We start from the raw sequence: 19822 nt of genomic DNA, 5'->3' as shown, positions 1-19822 counted from the left end.
GGGCACACTCATGTTGCTAAAAACAACTTCAGATTTAGCTAATTTCTATCTGTAAATTTTCTTTTCCTTGAAATTAAGTACCTGAACAGTTGACAAGAAGTTGGAGTTGTTTTTCTTAAAATACTGTCATCTGCAAATGACATTCTAAGTTTGGTCTTCTTGGTTTTAGAAAAGTCACAGTCTTGTCTGAAGTTCCTTGGAGATGAATGTAGGTGATTTATAAGATCAGTCCAAAGCTATGGTTTTAAATAGGGCTTTGGCACAAAATATGTTACTGCCTCAGATACTCTCTAGCAGACAAAAAGATTCATAAAATTGTTTTTGAGACCCGTTTCACAGCCAAATAAAGCGCCCTAAATGGATTGAGTTGTGGCTTTTCAGTGATTTGGCTTGGAATTCAAGGAGAATACTTGACAGAAAAAAAGAACAGCAGGTCATAGACTTTGGAAGTTGGTGAAAATAGTTGAGGTCACTGGGTTAGCTTAAAGTTAAAAAAATGTGTAAAAAAACCCTAAGTAGCTTTGCAAAATGAGAAGTACATTTTTCAGGTGCAAAGACCATTACCTTTAGTTAATAGAAGAATCTAACAGCATGAATGAGGAACCCTTTTTTGTAGTATCATATTGTAGAGCATACATGATTTAGAAACTTCCTTAGCCAGGCTTTTATTTCAGAACCACAGTGCTAAATAACCATCAGTGGTCACACTCACCTCTCTGTACATCTTGTAATTTTTGACAGTAAGTGGGCTTGGTGTTCATAAAGGCCTCTGGCAATCGATATCACAGCTGAATGTTGTGCTTTGTGAAAAGCAGCTTGTTTCTCTTTCAGGTCTATTGTCTAATATTATTAAATGCTCGTGTGTTTAATTATTAGAGAAGCCAGACTAGAAACTCAAATCCTTATTTTCTTACTGATAAGTAAAGAGAGTGTTGCTCAAACATAGGAATTCTTGGCTTTGGGCAATTTTCTACAGGATTTAATCCTTTAGTCTGGCTTCCTATGCAGCATATTTGCTAAGCTTGTTTTAGCCTTGCTTTAAAAAATTATGCTTTTAGTTTTGGGATGAGAAAACATCTTCCTGTGGGGGAACTAAGTTTTAACTTTACCTGACATTTAAACAACATTTTCAGTACAGAAATAAGTTTGGTAGAGTTGCTACCTCTCTTAAATCCTTTGCGAAACACTGTGCTCTGAGTTATCCCAAGGATCTTACTTTCCAGTCTTCATGTTTAGGAAGATTAATGGGAAGTTTTTTCTTTAATATAGTTTTCAATCTGACCAAATTTCCACCTCTGAGTCCCTCAGATTGTGGGGCACAGTTTTTGAGAGCAATAGCAATACACAGGACTGACTCCTTCAGTCTTTCCTCAGAGAAAGACCCCAGGACTACAGACTGGGAGAAGAAGATACCAAACTGTGACTGGGTCTTTTGGTTCATGGGTGGCTTTCCTTTAGTTTTGTCAACACACCTGACAGTATGGGGTTTTAGGCAAGGTGTTTTACTTACACAGAGTCTACATCTAAGTTGTTTACTTAGAGTTCCTCTAGGGTGACTATTGGACAGTAGAATTTCCTTAAGAACTGTTTGAGTGTTATTCTCTTGTGTAGTAATGTGAAATACGTTAAGCTTTAGACTACACAGATGTGTAGAGCTGGGAGGAGCATGAGAATTTTTCTTTTGCACTTGCATTAGGGTTAGGTACAGCTAGATGACTGCTTAGCTGATTTTTACCTAATGCACTCAGAACTCTCCAACGGTAGGAATTCTGTTTTTTCTAGATACGCCATCTGAGTGCTTAGTTATTCTTTCAAGCTTGGTTTCCCTAGTGTCTAATTTAAGTCCTTGTGTAATCATATACATATGTGTAATCAATATATTCCAGTCTTAGTCACAGCTCCCTGTGGACATTTTGAGGTACTTACACTCCTTGCTCCTAGTCCTCTCTCTTTAATAGGGATAAAGATAGCTATTCAGCCTTTCTTATAGATTAAGTCTTTTAGTCTTCTTGCAGTCCTCTGGAATCTCTCCCATTTGTGTACTTCACAGTTCACTGCAGGAGACCAGACAATATTTCAGCTGGAGGATTCATCAGCACCAAGTAGAGCAGAATAATTATCCTCTCTTTATTACAGAGATATTCTATCACAAATAGTCCATGTAAATAGCAGTTGTGAAGGCATCCAGTCCTCGGAGGCCACCACTTCCAGTTACTCCCAAAACTGTTACGGTCACCTCTTTCCTCCTTGCCTGACATAAAGTTCCATCACAGTACATTTCTTTATTGCTTACATTTTACTCATTTTAAATCTTCTTCCTGAACTGGACTCATTTGTCAAAAGACTTTTGCAGAACTATCCTTTCCTTCAAAGACTACAAAGGAAGAGAAAGTAGTCTTTTTCTCTGAATTTCAAGAAACCTGAGTGCCATATGAGGTGGCCCTGGGCTGATGAGGCTTCCCAGGTATAATGAATCTAGGCTGAGTGTACTCACCTCAGCCCTTGGCTGCCTGCTGGTGCAGACTCTGCTGTAGTGTGATACCTTCAGTAGTATCACTACAGCACTGCCTTATTTGTACTAATTGCATGTTTGCTGTAAACCCTTGAAAAGCATCTAGGCATTTATTCCATGGGAAGCATACTTACCATCTCTGTATTTAATTATGCCTTCCTAAGTGTAGTTATTTTCATTCTGTTAGTTTCTCCAAAGTGAGATGGTTTTGAATCTTGCCCTTCAAAGTGTTTGCCTTCCCAAAACTGTGAATTATAGAAATCATTGTTACTTCATCATCCAGGCAGATAATGAAGCTGTCAGATGAAGTTTCATTAATGATTGGCTCTGTATGACATCAGCTGGGGAAGCCTCTCAGTTTTATTGCAGATGGCTGGTAACTCTTAATACTATGTCAGAGTGGCCTCCATTGGTCCAAATGGTGCCCTCCATTTCCCAGTGATTACATCTGGGCTGTGCTTCCCTTGCTTGTTTGTGAAAGGAAACAATACTGTGGATGGGGTGACATCACAAGCATTGCTGTTTAAAAGTATGAAACTTTCTCAGAATGCTGCTTAATGAGTGACGTAATTTTAATCAAGGGGTAATGCAGGTGTTCCAGAGAAACACACGCAGTCAAATTCCCGAACCTACTACTATTTCCATGGTTTGGAAATATTCATTCTATTGTACATCTATCTGTACATATTCTCTTCTGAAATACAGAATCAGGATTACTGCATCCATGTTGCAGTAGAAGAGCGAACTCAGTACCTAATATTTAGCTTTAGCTCTTTTTCACATTAGTGCCGTTTAATTTTTAGCAAAACATTACAGATACTGACATTGCTAGAGGAATCTGCCTTTCTTTGTAAATCAGGTCTCAGGACCTGACAGCACATCTACCAATAGTTACAAACATCTACATTTACACTTTAGCAGGATTTTGTCAACAGTTCTTACTACATTAATATTTGTTCTCAAGTAGATTGGTAGTGATGTCATAAGCAGCTTGTATATTGTCCATTTCAGTCAATAGAATTTTAGTAGAGAAAGGAGCTGGAATTGACTAATAGCTGTCCTTATCCTGTCCCATTTTTATTCAGATTGTGCAGCTGTAACTCTTTAGGAATGTTCCTTTCACTACCAACATATATCTATTCATATAAATTGTGTGCATGTAACCATAACTCAGAAGTGTAGGTAGCAGCATTTGAGACTAACATTCAAAAACTAGGAAACATTAGGATTATACATACCTATAAAATCTCACTTTTTTTCCCATGTGTGATACAGGAATGTGCATTTACAAGTGGGTATTGCCCACGGAACAAAGACAAAACAAATATTCATTTATTGTTCAATTTGGGGTGCAAATTTTATTGCACATCATAGAAATTCTGCTTAATAGTTAGCAATATACGTATATACGTATGGGTCTTGGGGTGACTAGCTGCAGCATATGAAAGTTCATTAAATACTATGATTTTACGTAGTACTTCTCTACTGTAATGGAAATTACTACCCCTTTAGCCCTTTTTTAAAGCTAGGAAACTGGAACTTAGAAATGTCAGTACTTTTTGGCACTTCTCCCACTTCTTATTATTTTGCTTCCTTTTTATAAGTGTGTCGTGCCTCTTGTCAGCCATCATGCACCAGAACATCTTCGGTTTTGTTTTAATTTACACTCTAAAATCTGCCCCGAAGTAAAAGTAATTGTCACACTAAACCTAGATAAGCTGCTTTCCAATTCTCTCTCTGCCTGTCCCCCTCTCCCCCTCCCTCGTGCCCGTGTACCACAGAGAAGCTTGTGGCCTGTTTTGTTGCCAGTGCTTCAAAGCTAAAGGCAATTTTTACTGTGAAATAGACTACAGATTTTACAAATCGTTTTGAGATTGACTTGTACACCACTTATCTTCTGAAATATGGGGTGTTGAAAACAATGCTGAGGCAATCCTTAGAAAGGGTTCACTCCTTGCTGCTGTTCCAGTCTCTTTGCCATCTGGCCACGCTGCTCTGCCCCCTCGGCTCTGATGTGTGATCCCAGGGATAAATGGTGCTCTTCATTTTGTGGCTAATCGGACTAGAATGTCAGCAGCTCTTGACATCGATAAAGAGTAACCACTGATTGCTCAATCATTTGCACATGATGTTACTCCCCAAAGGGTTTATCATAAAGCACTGTCTTGAATACAGGTATTTTAAATTATAGCTCAGAACTGTTACAGTAAGTAAAACTCCTTTTCTCTGTCTCTCCTTACTCTACACTGACTGAGATTTTTACTGGCTTCTGCGCAGATTTGTTCTTTCCATTTAACACCAGACTCTTGCATGCTAAAAGTCTCTATTTTTACCTAATTCTAGGCCTTTGTGTGCCTACCTAGACTCATATTGAGAGCTATCTCATTATTTCCTTCCCCTTCCCAGGGAATAAATGTTCTAAAGGGAGTTTTCTTTGCCTGCTTCTCCATCCTTTCATATTTCTGCTCATTTTCCTCAATTCCTGAAGAATTTGAGTGCTCATTTTCTCCTTGAGTTGTAAGACTTTCAATCAGTCTTAGACTTTGTAAGCACTTTTTTCAGCTAAATCAAACATTACAAAAGTCCTCTGGATTCAGTCATGTTATCCAAAATAACTGTGCCACTGTTTAAAGTTCTGATGCAGGTACCTGTCTTTAAGAACAAGAAGGGTTTCTTCAATGTTAAGATAAAACCTAAAAGCTCAGTTATGCACTGATGCAAGGTGCTGGAACACGTTCCCTCCCACTTGCCTGCCCTCCCTGCAGACATGAAGATTTGATGAGCTGGACACAGGGATTTCTTGCAGTAGCTACGTTTTTAGGTGATACAGAAGGACCTAGGGAGAGCTTCTTCCAGAATTTTAGAAACAATAAAAAAGCCATATTTGCTATCTTTTTTTCTGAGTACACATGGTCAGTTATGTATAAAGAAACAAAATTGGGATAAAAAGAATACTTTCAAATGTAAAATTAGAAAAAGCTGCACTTGTTACTTATAGGCTTTTCAGATCCAGGCCTTCTTATATCTTTTCTTTCTGTTGCAGCACATGTCTTGTTACATAAAAAATAGTGCAGATTATGATAGCTACCGTAGTAAAAATGGTTTGTGATCACTGAAAATCTGGGCTGCCAGTAGAAAAATCAAACCAGGGCTTTTAAAAAGTCAGTCTAAATCTGGTTGATAAAGGACACTTAATGTAGCTGCATTGGTGCATAGAATGGCCCATGTGTCTTTTTCCCTAAGTTTCCCTGTAAGAAGAACCTGACCTAAATGATTAATATTCATGTAGTTGGATCAATTTGTTTAAATACTTAGGGGTCAGAAGAACAAGTCTGAGGCATGAGATGTTACTACAGATAATCTGTCTCCAGTCAGCTTGTTGTGCTTTTATGTGTTTGTAGCAACTCGGACTGAGACTCTCTAATACATAATCAGTATATGGAAATAAATACTTTAAATTATATAACATCAGTATTTTAGGTTTTAAAATACCACCCTAAATTATTGAAAAGTTCACAACACCCACTGTTTTTATGATTAAATACTTGAATAGAGTTAATTTATATGTCAGCAGCCAATGAAGGTGATATTCTGTGTCCATATTGATCTGTCACACTGCATTGCTCTGGTTCACTATGTCTTGTCTGTTAGTATCTACAGATGAAAATGGATTATACTCTTTTGAGTGGGCCATAACATTAATGATGAACAAAGATTAATTTTGATTTAAGATTCATTGTGTCTGGATGCAGGGGGTAATGCTCTTACATCCATGGTTTTTGATCCACCGTAGCTATAAGCTCCTGCTGCTTCATGAATCAATTCCACTCTCTTTGCCTTTGAAAACATTGTTGCTGCACCTTGGCTATTTTTGCATATTTGCCCTTTGTTGTGTTATGCTCAGTTATGCTCAATTGATTGCTACATTTCTTTTTGGTTCTAGCTCTACCAGAAGCTATTCTCATGCAGTTAAAAATGTAAAAATTGCAGTCACTTGATGGGAGCTGTTATAAAAGGACTTTCACTGCAGTCAATATTGGTATTATCATAACATTGCTTACTCAAACAGCAAAAAGTTATTTAACAGCTTGGTGAAGGGGACACAAGCAACATCCCTGAAAATCTCTTCTCTTTATGTTTCTTTTATTGTGTTACCAAAGCATTCCTAGGCAGTGATTCCTTTACAGTCTGAGTTAGATTATTCAGTAAATAGTCAAGTGTGGTGCGTGGTTTTGCTGTGACATAGGTCTGTTTTCTTGTATGTGAGCAGGAAGGGAGTATTTATTTCACTCTGAATAGTTCTCTGTTGTGGTGGCCCTCAATTTCTGAATAACTTTCCTAAATTTTCTGATTTACTAAATGTGGGTTGTTCTCAATTTAAGATAATACAGCCTTTGGGACACAAAAGGTTCACAGTAGTTGTATTTCACTTCTGCATCTGTTGGTTGCCTTGTTTTTCATTAGAAAAAATACTTGTAATAAAATTTTGTATTCATCATGAGAAAAAAAATGGAAATCAATGATACAGTTTCTATGCACAGTCACATAATGACTTTTGAAATACAGCATTGAGTGGGCAGTCTTGAATGGGAAATAAAATTCAGATACTCTATATTCTTTTTTTGTAAGCTTGTTGATGAATTCAGACTGAACTGCCTATAAAATTGTGTGCCTCCATGAGTTATGCTGAGATTAACATAGCCCCATGCTATAATGAAGCTACTGTGAAGAAAATTAACTCTTATCTCAGCCAAAACCAGCCCAGTAGTTTAAATTGGTTGCTTTTTAATTTCTTTATTCTCCTTAATTTCTGTAAGTCCCCTTTACAAAATTCCAAATTCAGCTGTCCATGGAAAAAGAAGTTTCCGGCAGTAAAAGCCTGATTGACCACGGGAGAGTATTACCTTGGAGAAGTCTGAAGAAGACATCAACTTTAGTATAACAGACCATGAAAAGTAAAACTCTTATGGGGCAGAATATAGTGAATTTTAATAAAGATATTATCTCTTAAGATTTGTATGTGAAAGTGCTGGAAATACCTGGAGAAGTGAACGCAGTCCAACTGAAGATCTTCCAATGGTGTGAAGGGCCTCCTAGGGGGCACTCGAGCTATGTATGAGTTCAGCTAAATGAAAACAAAATAAAATTAGAAAATACAGAAATGAAGGAGGAATGCATTTAGACTTAATTATGACAAAGTTTGTTCTTTACATAGGGTGTATTTAATTGATGAGTATGTGTCCTCTGAGTTAGATCTAGAAGGTTAAACATGCAGTGATATGTTAACCATTTGGGAAGTTGCAAGTAAACAAAAACAGCAGGTCAACACCAGTAAAGAAGTTGTTGGGATTTGTGCCATTAACTAATTTTTCTCTCCAAATTTTATCTTAATATTGGGTTATTTAGAAATGATCTTCAAAGAATAAAGAACGTATTTGCACCACTTGCTTTATAATGAATAAAAAGAAAATACAGTTTCAGCCTTTTAAATACACATCCGAAATAAGGCTATTATCTGTGATACAAAACTCAAAGGCTAAGAAAACAAATCCAATTATGGCTTAAGCACTTGAGAAAGTGAAATCTGATTTAATTACTTCTTTCAAAAGAAAATTACATCTTTCAACTTTCTGTTACTAAAACTCAACATTTATTTTTGTCACTCTAAAAAAAGAACAAGCTTGGAAGAGAAGCTCCCTTCATGGAATTCACACTCGAATCTCTGCTACTTAATACTCAAGGCAAAAATTTGAGTCCTTAAACAAAACTCTGATTGTCTAGAAAACATGCCAGAAAAAATGCTTTGAGATAGATGGTACTTGTATTTTTAGATATGGGGTTAGAAAATATTAATTTAAATATTAGAAAGACCAAAATGGGCATGATTTTCATTTCATTATCTTCAGAAAAAGATCGTTATTGCTCAACATGCATAAAAATAACAGCAGGCTTTACTTAAAGCAGTGAAAATATGCTATTATGACATTAAAAAACTTGGAAGCGATGAAGTCACATTTCCATTTCATTTAAGTGTTCTGGAACTGTTTTAGGAGTGAACACAGCTTTACTTGCAGCTTTGCATTTTCAGGACAGCTAAGTACAGGCCCATTGCTCTTGCTGCTGCTCAGATGAGATCTGCCCAGTGCTCAGAGGAAGGGCTAAAGGACAGATAAGGGATGAGACATAAGGTTTTACCCTGTGCAAATAAGATTCAGATGTTGGCTCAAATCCCATTTGCCTCCTTGGAATAGCAGTGCTTCATGTGAATATATTTGGCTTAGTTCCTGAATATAAAATGGAGTTTGATAACCACTTACCCTATGGGTGCATATCTCAGGAAATTAAACTGGAATCTTAAAAACTTCATACATCTATATTAAAGCCCAAGAGTGGCAGATAGTCATTTTACAGAAGAAACTTGAAAATATTTTTAGATTTAGTTGTGTATCATCCTAATGGAATAAATGAATTTCTTCTTGGGCCAAATTGTAAGAGAGGCCAGGAAACTGTGAGAGGAAATTTAATTTATATTGAATTAACTTTTGAAAAATTTAGATGCCAATCAAAATTGATTTTGAAAACCCAATCAAAGATCTCTGTAGATAAGCAAAAGGAAAAGAATTTATACTGTCACCTTAAAAACCTGTCAAATACATACTGCTTGTCCAAGTGAATATCACCCAATTAATCCCACTGGTTTTGATGGGAAGGATGAAATACTGTGAAGATATTTGTGAAGACTAATAGCCTAAGTTGGGTAGAGTGCCCTTTTTCTAATTTTCTAATTTAAACAATTAAAAATGCTATTTAAATTCCATTATATCCTCATCAGACACTGACTTCTTTTGACCAATGATTTTTAGGAAATCTTAGTTTTAACATAAAACACGGATGGTTGGAAGGACTGGGTAAAGGGAAAATTAACAGTGAGGAATGGAAGTAAACTGAAATGGTAGAAAGGATGAAAGAGAGAGTATTTGTGTGAATTAACTACTTGTGAATTATTCAGCAGAGGGTCTTGTCTCCAGATAGAATCAAGCACACATTTCTATTCATGAGTACCATATAGGTAAACCTTGAGAAGAGAGACCTCAATATGTATGTTTTGGTTGTGCCCTATAATCTAAGTATTCTTAGATTACTTGAAATATTATTACTAAGCAGTAGTAACTTCTTTAGATAACCATTTTTGGTTTTATTTGTCAGTTTACCTCTTGAAGATTTATCTAAATTAAATTTCTTTTGTGTGATTTTTTTTTTTAATTGGGCCTTTCTGCTGCATACTACCTAAATCAGAAAATATGACATGGGCAACACCAGAAACTTTTCTAATTTTGAGGGAAGTGTTTCATCAGGACAGGCTGCTAGAGAAGAATTCTAGACACTTTTTACATTCTAGAAATGTAAATACCATTACTGACTTGGTGAACACTAGTGCCTAAGATAAAAAGTGAGTTTCTAACCACAAATTTTGAATTTTAATCAATAACACAGAAGACTTTTTCTGCTTGAAATACTTGTGTGTTTATAGTGTAGGTAATTATCACATTTGAAGAACAGTTAATTACTATTTATTTTGAAATCATTAGCATGACAGCTTTGTGAAATTTATGTATTTTCCAAAAGTGTTGGCTTTATTTTGTTGGTGATTTGAAGTATGTGCAAAAATTAGAGATGGAGCAACATTAGCAAAACTCCCTTGGTAGTCCAGTGGAGATAACAGTGTCACTCATGGTTTGTTTGTATTCTCTGTATGACTCACCCATCTTTCAAAGCATAGAAAGCTATTTCAGCCAAATCATGAAGATAGTATGGTGCTTTATTAGCGTTTGAATAATAAAAGACCTTTTAATATTTTGTTGAGCTAAACAAAGTTATCTAATAAATCTAGTAAATCTAATATCATTTAAATTGTAAAGCAAAGCAAGAGGTATGTTACATAGGATTGTGGTTATGATTATTTTTACCAGAAATCTTGTAACTGTGTCCTTTGCTCCTTCTTTGTGTAGGGAGTTGGTGTCTCAGTCCATGGACACTTTCGAGTTGCTACAGAAAAGACTGTGTTTGCCATGCCAGAAACAGCAATAGGTAAGTGTTTTAACAGATGATCACAAGTGTTTAGGGTTTCACTGTTGGTGTAATCAGGGTGAAATGTCTTTGACTGAATGCTTTGGTGGTAGGGAAAAAATTTTAAAAGGGAATTGGAGACAACCATGTATGGAAAGTATTTTCTGTTAAATTATCAGAAACGTACCTGTGTTCTGGCAGTTGATGATTCAGACTCTTAACTGTGTAGAGTGACACAAAGTCTGTCAGGATAAAACTTTCCTAAAAAGAACTAGGTCTTGCTACAGATGGGGGCAGGTAAAGTCTGAAGTTCCCAGTACAGGTACACCAGCTTTACCTTGAGAACTCAGTATGAGTCAAACTGAGTGTACTACAAGCTGCTCTGCTGTGTTAATGAGACAGATTTTGGAATTCCAGCTTTTCTTGTAGATTATTAATGTGGAGCCATCACAATTGTGCACAGATTGTGTCTAGGCAAGATCACAGTGTCTTCAGTGTTGCCTTTTTTTCTTTTATACAGCAACATGTACCTTGTGTTTTCTAATGTTTGATCCTATGGTTTCTTTGTCAATTCTGAGAGGTACAAAAAAGAAATCTATCCCAGAGCTACATAAAGATACAGGTATGGCTCAAGAAAAATGAGTCAGATTAAAGGGAACTCTTCTGATGCAACTGCCAAGCACAATAAAGCATAATAAACCACCCAAATACAAGCAAGCTCGTTACCATTTTAATTCCTGAAAAAAATATTAGAGCAATTCCTGCTAGCTGATAAATGCAATGTGTTTTTTATTGCTGAAGAAAAACTTAGTAAACTAAACTTAAGCTTTAATACATGTGTTTTCTAAGCTCTGAAGTTTATAATCAGTTGTTGTGTATGAAAAGTCTTTGAAGTAGACAATTAATATTTGTATTTTTTCAACAAAGCAGAGGTTCATTGACATATGAAATTTTTTTAATAATAAAACTACTTTCACTTTCTTCTTCAAAGGTGACGATATGAGTAGTTTTATATTAACAAGAGCTCTACTTTATAGAGATTTCTTGTGTTGACAAGGACTTATTTAAACAAAAATAGACTGAAGACATGTGAAGGGAAAGCTTAGAACTTGCTTAGGAAGGAAAGTAATTAAACCTCTTTTAAGATCACTTAGAGGTAAAACCACTGAAATCTGTTTGGATTTAAAGGCTTAGCTGTTTTGATCTCTGTGGGGTGTGTTTAAAATGTCTAGCTCTCTAGATACTGTATTAGTTGGTTTTTTTCATGTGCTCACTTATTTCAGTAGGCATGACACCTTTGCTGAAATGAAAACAAAGCATTCATTCAGCTGCTCCATTTTCACACAATTATTCTGCATTTGTTCACCACCATAAATAAAATGATACAGATAAATATGCCACTTAGCACATAGAAAAAAAAAAAAGACAGTTCTAGACTGTAGGAGTTTGACATGGACAAGAAAAAGCAATGGAAAGAAGCACAGAAGAAGGAAGGTGTGGAAAAAAACACTGGTGGGGAGAACAAAGGATCAAAGTATAAGGTATGGGCTTTGAGGTGATGTTACACTAATAATAGATATTTTCTTGCATATCCCTGCTAAATTTTTAGCTTTCTAGAAGTCAATACTAATAAATTCCCAACCCCCTCTGCCAGACAAGGTAAGAATGTGGCAGCACTGCCTTTCTTCTGTTTGGCAAATGCAGAGTTGCACCTTTGGGATTACAGCAGAGCATGTTGCTCCTCTGTCAGAGCACAGACTGCAAGTCAGCAGTACAGGCTCATGGCCTGGGCAGCCCAGCAGTAACACAGCTCTTCTCTTACTTCACTAGGAAATTGAAAAATGATTGCTAAATGCTAACAAAAAACCAAAAATCAGGTATGGAATAAGACAATCCCATCAGCAAAGAGGTTTCTGCTTTTTATATATATGTGTATATATATATACATATATATATATGTGTATATATATATATACACATATATAGGAAGTGTTACTGAGAAAAGAGCAGTATGTAGAACATAGATAAAGGAGAAAAAGGAAGGCAGGAACATTGAAAAGGATACAGTAGAAGCTATAGCAGACTATGCAATCAAGTAAGTTTAAAGTGGATTAGGTAGACCTTCACAAATCCTGTTTGTAAATTCCTTAATTAAAGAAACCTTCATTCAATTTAGGTTTATTTGCTTCTAAAGCTACTTAAGCTAATCAACTTCACAGTTTATTTAAAACTGATTTTCTGTGTATGGCCAAGTGGAAGAACACTATGGATCCCAATAGAAAGATTTTTCATCTGGAAATATGCTGGAATGTGGGGAGAGCAGTAGTCCAGCATCAGTATTATTTTGACTACAACAAAAAGGAAAAAAATGTTGTTGTTGTTGTTGTTCTGGTGGATGGGGAGAATAATGTAATAGACTTCTTGCTTTGGAGGGCATTTTTAAGCTGGGTTTTGCTTTTAAATGAGGTTGGGTTTCTGGTTTGGGTTTTTTTTTTTCAGTAGCAGGATATCCAAGGGGAGACAGATGAATAGAAACATAAAACTAAATAGAAGTCTTGGCATCACTGTTATGATAGCTCAAGCTGAGAAGGTAAAATATAGAATAGACTATTTGAGAATGTGAGTACATATGAAAAAAAAGGTAAGTGATGAATTGGAGTTAACAGCTTAGGGCGTTTAAAGGGTTTCAGCAAGGCAGTCAGCATTTCAGGAGAAGAGTTGTATGTCTCAGTAGCCTGGGGGATGAGGAATAAATCAATTAATGACAGCACACACATCAATGGGAATAGAATACTACAGCTGTAACTGATAGGAAGTGACTCCTAAACCCAACCTTTTGATGTATTAGAAGCAGCAGAACAAAAGGAAGACCAGGTGGGAACCTGAGGAGAAGCTGAGAGGGGTTAGATATTAAGATTATTAAGAGGGAAACACTGAAGAGCAGCCTGAAAGAAACCTCCCCTTATTCCATCCAAGGGAATTCCATCAAAGGCTATTCAGGGACCACTAACTTCCCATATCTCAAAATGCTTGGAATAGGGTCTTTCTATAATACATACATTGATTCCTGTGAACAAATACAATTACTTGAGAGAGAAAAATCACCGTCTTCTATCAGAACTTCATTTAAATTCCTTAAATCTGAATTACATCTGAATTTTCACAGTTAATACCTCTGGTGAGTGCCTTATGAGTTTCTTATTGCTCATTTATATTCTTTTTCATTTGTTTTTATGATTCATTTGATTTGTTCTCTGAAACTGAAAAAAAACCAACCATCACCACACCTTTAATTTCTTTAAAAGACTTTCAGTTTCATTAATGCACTATTGACATGATTTCAAGGTAGTAACTGGACCCTTCTTTTATGCATTCAGATTTCTGAAATCAATACAGCTAAGCTAAAGTTTTCTCTAAGTACATTTAAAAAGATGTCTAAATTTATTTTTGGGTGATCAATGTATATAACAGAAGGTAGATACTTTCCAATACAACTCTTAAAAGTATTTAAATTCTAGTCACAGCTTTGAATTTTTAAAAAAATCACCGTAATCTGTAGATTTTGAAAAGTATATAAGACAGTTATTAAACTAGAGAGTTTAATAATTTTTTGCTTCATTTTAGCTTAGTCACAGTCCTGCCAAAGAGCCAAGTACTAAGTCAGCATCTTGTGCCTCTGTCTTCAGGGAGACCCTGGCAATGTTGTTGATGTGTTGTTGAATTCTGAGCCCCAAAATTTGTTCAACTGAGCTGTGCAAGAGGCACTTCTTCAGTGTTTAGTATTTTTATTGTAACAAAACATTTCAATGAAAATGCAGCATCCAGTTTGAGCTTGCACAAATCATTTCACAATTCTTTATGTCCCTTCTGCTTCTTTGCTGAGAACATACTTGATTTTTCAAGCACCTAAAATTGTCTCGAGTTGTTGGCAAATAGAATAAATATTACTGTTTGCTGTATGTTTGTAAAGTATACAGACTTTATACAGGGCCAGTGGAAAGGATGAAGTTTGGAAAGTGTTCAAGAGTTTGCTTTTATGAAGGGTTTTGATGCCAGAAATGTCAAGCCAAGACAAGGAGAAATTTGGGCAAGGTTTCTGTGCCTATGTAAGGAAGATGAAAGTGAGACAAGAAAAAAATTGCTGCTAGTGATGATTAGTACAAGATCTCCTGCCTTCACTTTTGTTTTGTGTTGTTTATTACAGGCCTTTTCCCTGATGTAGGTGGAGGGTATTTCTTGCCAAGGCTCTCAGGAAAGGTTGGCTATTACCTCGCACTAACAGGATGCAGGCTGAAAGGAAGAGATGTGCTGAAAGCTGGCATCGCTACACATTTTGTAGAATCTGAAAAGGTAATGTGCCAACTGTGCTGGCCAGGGCACAGCCCACAGCCACAGTGAGAGGTCTGGGGTTTTAGCACCCCAATACTCTGTTACCAACACGGGAGTCTGCAGAAGTGCACTTACATTAGCTGGCCATGCCCTGCAAACAGGGATGGTGAGACACCCTCAAGCTGTCCTTCTAACACTTGCCAGGTGGTGACAGCTTTGCTTGAAGGAAGGAGCAAATGGTGCTGATTTTACAGTTCCACTCTTGGAAGGGCATGATCTATTCAGCAGAATGAAGTTGCTTAAAATTTGTACAGTTCAGACAACATTGTATGAAACTAGAAATTTATACAACTTCAAAGTTTGCAGTGAAGGTAACACCCCATTAAAATGTTCTTTCCTCTCAGATTGGTGCAGCCTAGCTTTACCTGCAGCAGCTTGTAGCTGCTTTGGGGGACTGCTTGGGAAGCAGTTCTTTGCTGGTCACTGTAGACATAATTAAATTCAGGTGGTTCAACACTGACAATAAACTCTGTTTCCTTGTGTTGTTTGCTTTGTACTTCTTTATGGTCAGTCAGAAAGTAAGGGGAGGATGAGGGGGTGTATATATATATATATATATATATATATATATATATATTACTGTAGTAATAACCCAAGTAGTGTGTTTTGTTTTACTTACTTGCAATTAAATCTTATTTTTAATAGCTACCTGCCTTGGAGAAAGACCTGATAGCACTGAAATCTCCTACAAAAGAAAAAATCGCAGATTTATTGAACTCTTACCACATGAAGGTAAACTGAAATTACTGAAATCAAGCAAAATTGTTAAATATATGTAGACATTTTTTTATCCTTGCTACTGATTATCTTTTTTTATGGTTGAAAATAGCAAGTTTCCAAACTCTTCGCACTCTGTCCATAATAGTTGTGTTAGCCCCATGTAACAAAGGGCATGAAAATAAAAGGTTTTGCCTTTACAATCAGTGCCTATTTTTACTCTTTTGATGTGCAGTGCAGTTCTCTTTCAAAAGAAAGAAAACTTCTAGAGTCAAACCAGTATTCAGTGTTACTCAGCCAGTTTATTACTCTGCTGTTGTTCAGCTTTAAAATTAGCTGTGTCTAGTCTTGTTATTTGTTTTATAATTACTAAGTTCATAAATAAGATTAATTGGAAAAATAAATAGGATAAGCTAATTTACATCCTAGTACTGATTATTTTGACAAAACAGAGTGCTGTGAAATAGGAGTGATTATATGTTGTGGTATCCCGCTTTATGGGATGACACTGAATGGAAAAGGAAGCTGTGCATTTTTAGTTATCAGAGCTTAAATACCAGGGAACCTTTTCAGCTTCAGCTGCTGTTCCTGAAACATCATCTTATGTCCCAAACCCCTTAATGCCAGAAGATGTGAAACATTTGACAGCCTTCCCACAGAAGGCTGGTGGATCTATCACACGCTTTGTATGTCTAAACAAAATTTTTTTGAATGACATAGAAAAGAGAAGGAAGAGTAAGGCTTTTTGGTTTTTTTGGTCATTAAAAAAGCATAAACATAGGAGTGTATATTTTTAAAGAAAATGAAAGTTTTTTTAAAAAAAACTCTCTGATTTTTGAATAGATTTATCTACACTGACTTTCTTAGTGTACTACACCAGGAGTGTTTTGATAGAACAATCAGAATTGTGTACAAGATAAGCACCAGACAAATACACATACATAGCAGCGCAGAGCAAGCACTGCAGTATGAGGCAACAGCTTTAACATTCACAGAATAGAGAAAAGTTCATATATACACACTGCAAAATTGTGATTCATTAAAAATTGTGCTGTCTTATGAACATTGTGTTCATTTATGATACGATATTTCTGGAACACAAGTCACTGAAATTTTTTGGTACTGATACATTTTTGGTCTAAAACAACCAAGTAAAATATGTATTTACTTTTTAAATAGTGCACAATTGATCAAGAAAAGGCGTTTGTACTTGATGAACATATGGAGAAGATTAACAGGTATTCAACAATCTTAAAATTTTTTATTCTTGTGAATAGAGAACATAGTAAGAGTATTTTACAGATAAGGTGAGAGAAATTACCTCCAGGTTTAAGTAACATTTAGTCTTTAGGGAGTTTTAGCTGAAGCTCATTAAGTACTTCACTCATCAATACATTAAACACTGAGGCAAAGTAGCCTGATTCATAAGCTATGGCACATGAAAATGAATGTTTTCTGTAGATATGGGATGGGAGTTTGTGAGAATAACTGTTCTTGTTCCGTGGAACAGGAAATATTACGTAACACATTTACAGTACTCATTGGGTTAAGGCCATTTCTATCATAGCTTGAAACTTCTGTGTATCAGAAAGGGAAGGAGAAATGAGTGAGAGTGATAAGAGAACTAAACTCTGGAAGAAGGATGGCAATAACTACATTTAGAGATAAAAGATGCTGACACCAAACCAATAGAATGGAGCTGATAGCGAAAAGATCTGCTATGTTATGAAAATACAGCTAAGACTGATGGTAGTAATTGAAGTTTATAGATAAATACCAGTTTATTAGTAAGGTCTATTGAAAGAGATTTGTAAAGGAAAAGGAGATGCTTGAGTTACTTGAAACTGAGCAACATGGAAGACATTGTTAAGAAAAGACAGATCAGCTGGTTATGCTGAAGCAGCTTGTTAACTGATTTTTTTTTTTCTTTTAGCATTTTTTCAGCAAATAGTATGGAAGAAATTGTTAAAAAGTTAAAGCAAGATGGTTCTCCTTTTGCCATGAAGCAGCTAGAGGTAAAGTCTTATATGTCATTTTTGTTAGAAATTTTAATTTTCAAGAAATTCTAGAAATGTTATGGTTTCTTATTATAGGGCAGACTTTAGTTACCCTATAGGGCTTTGGACTGAGAGCCTCAGGTTCTCACACATAGTCCTGAAGGATTTTCAGAAGTTCTACTCAGACAAGGGTATTCCTTTAAAATCACAGAATGTGAACACCATCATATGGTGCATAAAACTGTAATTTAGTAAAAAACTAAACTCCACTTTCTTTTGCCCTCCCGACAGTCATGGGGCTGTTGGGAACAAGTGATCTCTTTATAGCTTGACAATAAAATGAGAAAGTTTGGAATAAAGTAGTGCCAGAACAGTGTTGTTGTTTTTCTTCCATTCCAGATACCTCATTTGGGTAAGCAGCAAAAAATTTATTATCACAAAGTATTTTTTGATCTTTCTAATTTCTGAGTGTTGGATGTAGTCACTATTCAAAAAGCATGCAGCAATGCTACACACATAATTCATACTTCAGCCTCAAAAGCAAGAAGCAACATACATTCATTTATAAATAATGTGTGTATTTTATTTTTTTTTCCTTTGAAGTATCTTTGTTCAGGTGCCTTGTTAAAGTTTGGTTTGGAGCTAGTGAAATATTCCAACTGGATAGAACTGAAGTGTTTCTCCAACAAAAGGGTCGTTCTAACTTTAGTTACAACTCACAGAAGAAATCTCCTTTCATAGTAAAATAAAACATCCATCATCTTTGGCTTTGATATGAGCAGAAGGAATTTTATAAGGTAGTATTCACATTAGGCACCGTATCACTTTTTTAAAAAAAAAAATTAATTCAAAATGTAACACATTGTCACTGGAACTATCAAACAGTTTTTGAGAAAGGAAATTTTAATATGATCTTTGTGCCAACCAGTACATCTAGTACATTGCAAGAAGCTTAGCATATGTTTTATAAAAGCAAAGTTGAGTAAAAGGAAAATCTAATTTTTTCCCCCCTAGTATCCAAGTTTCATTGGATAAAGCAGTCAAATGAGTTGGTGCCAGAATAAAAATTTTATCTACTCGTACTATATTGATTAGGTTCAGTGGGTGTTGAAAACAACCAAGAATTATTTGTTCTTTTTCCTTATTGTTTATGGTAGTACATTTGTTTAACAGTTTTAATTCAGAACTTAAAACTAAGTAATCTGTTGATGGCTAAATTAGGTCATCTACTTCAAAGTTACGATTTTGTGTAATTGATTTTTTAAATTCCAGAACAACAACAACAAAAAGGCTATTTTGTTGCTTCTTCAGTTCTCCTATCTCAGACTATAAAGTCTTTAATAGAACTTTATAACAACTTTTTTATTTTATGTGATTCATAAATGAATGTCCTTGGAGTTGACCAGAGTTTCAGAACAATTGTCTGTTCTGTTCAAGAGATAAGACTGTTAGTATGACTTGCTTCAGTCCATGCATAAATTCATGGGAAAAACCCCATGAAACAAATCCCACATTTTCTAGCAGATGCAAGACTTCAATGTGAACAAACACATTTCAGAGGAGTTTCTGACAGCAGACATGCTGTTCTAAGCAATAGGATTAGGCAAGGTTGTGAAACCAAGGTTTTACTTTAGTGAGCCAGGTGAACCACTCCAGGTACAGGAGCGACAGCAAATCCAACTGGTAAATACCATATCAGCTGATTCAGTAACAGCAATGTCTATGCTTATTCTCCTTGTTTATCCCTGTATTTATTATAAGTAAGCTTATGGAATAAGCCTTAACTGAAGGTTTAATACAAATGTCCTAATTTGGAGGTACCCCTTGATACATCCACCTTGTACCTTGGATCAACAGATACTTTTTTGTGTTAATAAAATGGAACTCCTAGTTCTGCAGTAATCCAAGTATGCTGTGAGCCATGCTATCCCAAGTACCCTGTTCTCTTTAACCTACAGTACTCCTGCTTTTTACTTTCAAAACATGCCTGCTTGGCAGGCTGTCACATATATGAGGCTGAAATATTGCATGAAGAATAATATAAAGTTGTTAAAATTCTACTTGAGAATGACTTCATGAAGTCCATTGAAGTTCACATTTTGAACCCAGCTACAAACAGGTGGAAACCTAGAGAACTAAC

At 35.8% G+C, this 19822-nt stretch overlaps 1 protein-coding gene and 1 long non-coding RNA gene across 4 annotated transcripts in view; one reads left to right on the top strand and one right to left on the bottom strand.

Annotated features, from left to right (window-relative positions):
• The window catches only part of HIBCH (3-hydroxyisobutyryl-CoA hydrolase), a 39356-nt gene that overhangs the window by 8480 nt on the left and 11054 nt on the right, over positions 1-19822 (top strand). For 2 of the 3 annotated variants that reach the window (XM_023930715.2, XM_023930716.2), the window contains exons 7-11: positions 10522-10600; positions 14784-14929; positions 15614-15700; positions 16865-16923; positions 17619-17700. In XM_023930715.2, the coding sequence (XP_023786483.2) occupies positions 10522-10600; positions 14784-14929; positions 15614-15700; positions 16865-16923; positions 17619-17700 (453 nt within the window). Of the gene's footprint in view, positions 1-10521; positions 10601-14783; positions 14930-15613; positions 15701-16864; positions 16924-17618; positions 18480-19822 lie in introns of all 3 variants that reach the window. The other variant, XR_015289511.1, reaches the window with a different exon arrangement.
• Positions 1-19822, bottom strand: part of LOC147652180 (uncharacterized) — a 32229-nt gene that overhangs the window by 4342 nt on the left and 8065 nt on the right. The window contains exons 2-4 of the long non-coding RNA XR_015289512.1: positions 7552-7637; positions 2647-2757; positions 1927-2054 (exon numbers count right to left, since the gene is read on the bottom strand). This is a non-coding gene — a long non-coding RNA (uncharacterized LOC147652180). The remainder of the gene's footprint in view (positions 1-1926; positions 2055-2646; positions 2758-7551; positions 7638-19822) is intronic.

Source organism: Cyanistes caeruleus, chromosome 7 (assembly GCF_971803275.1).
Source record: "Cyanistes caeruleus chromosome 7, bCyaCae1.hap1.1, whole genome shotgun sequence".
In the NCBI taxonomy this organism is placed as follows: Eukaryota; Metazoa; Chordata; class Aves; order Passeriformes; family Paridae; genus Cyanistes; species Cyanistes caeruleus.
Note: the sequence above shows the minus strand (reverse complement) of the source record. Positions and strands in the feature narration are given on the sequence as shown.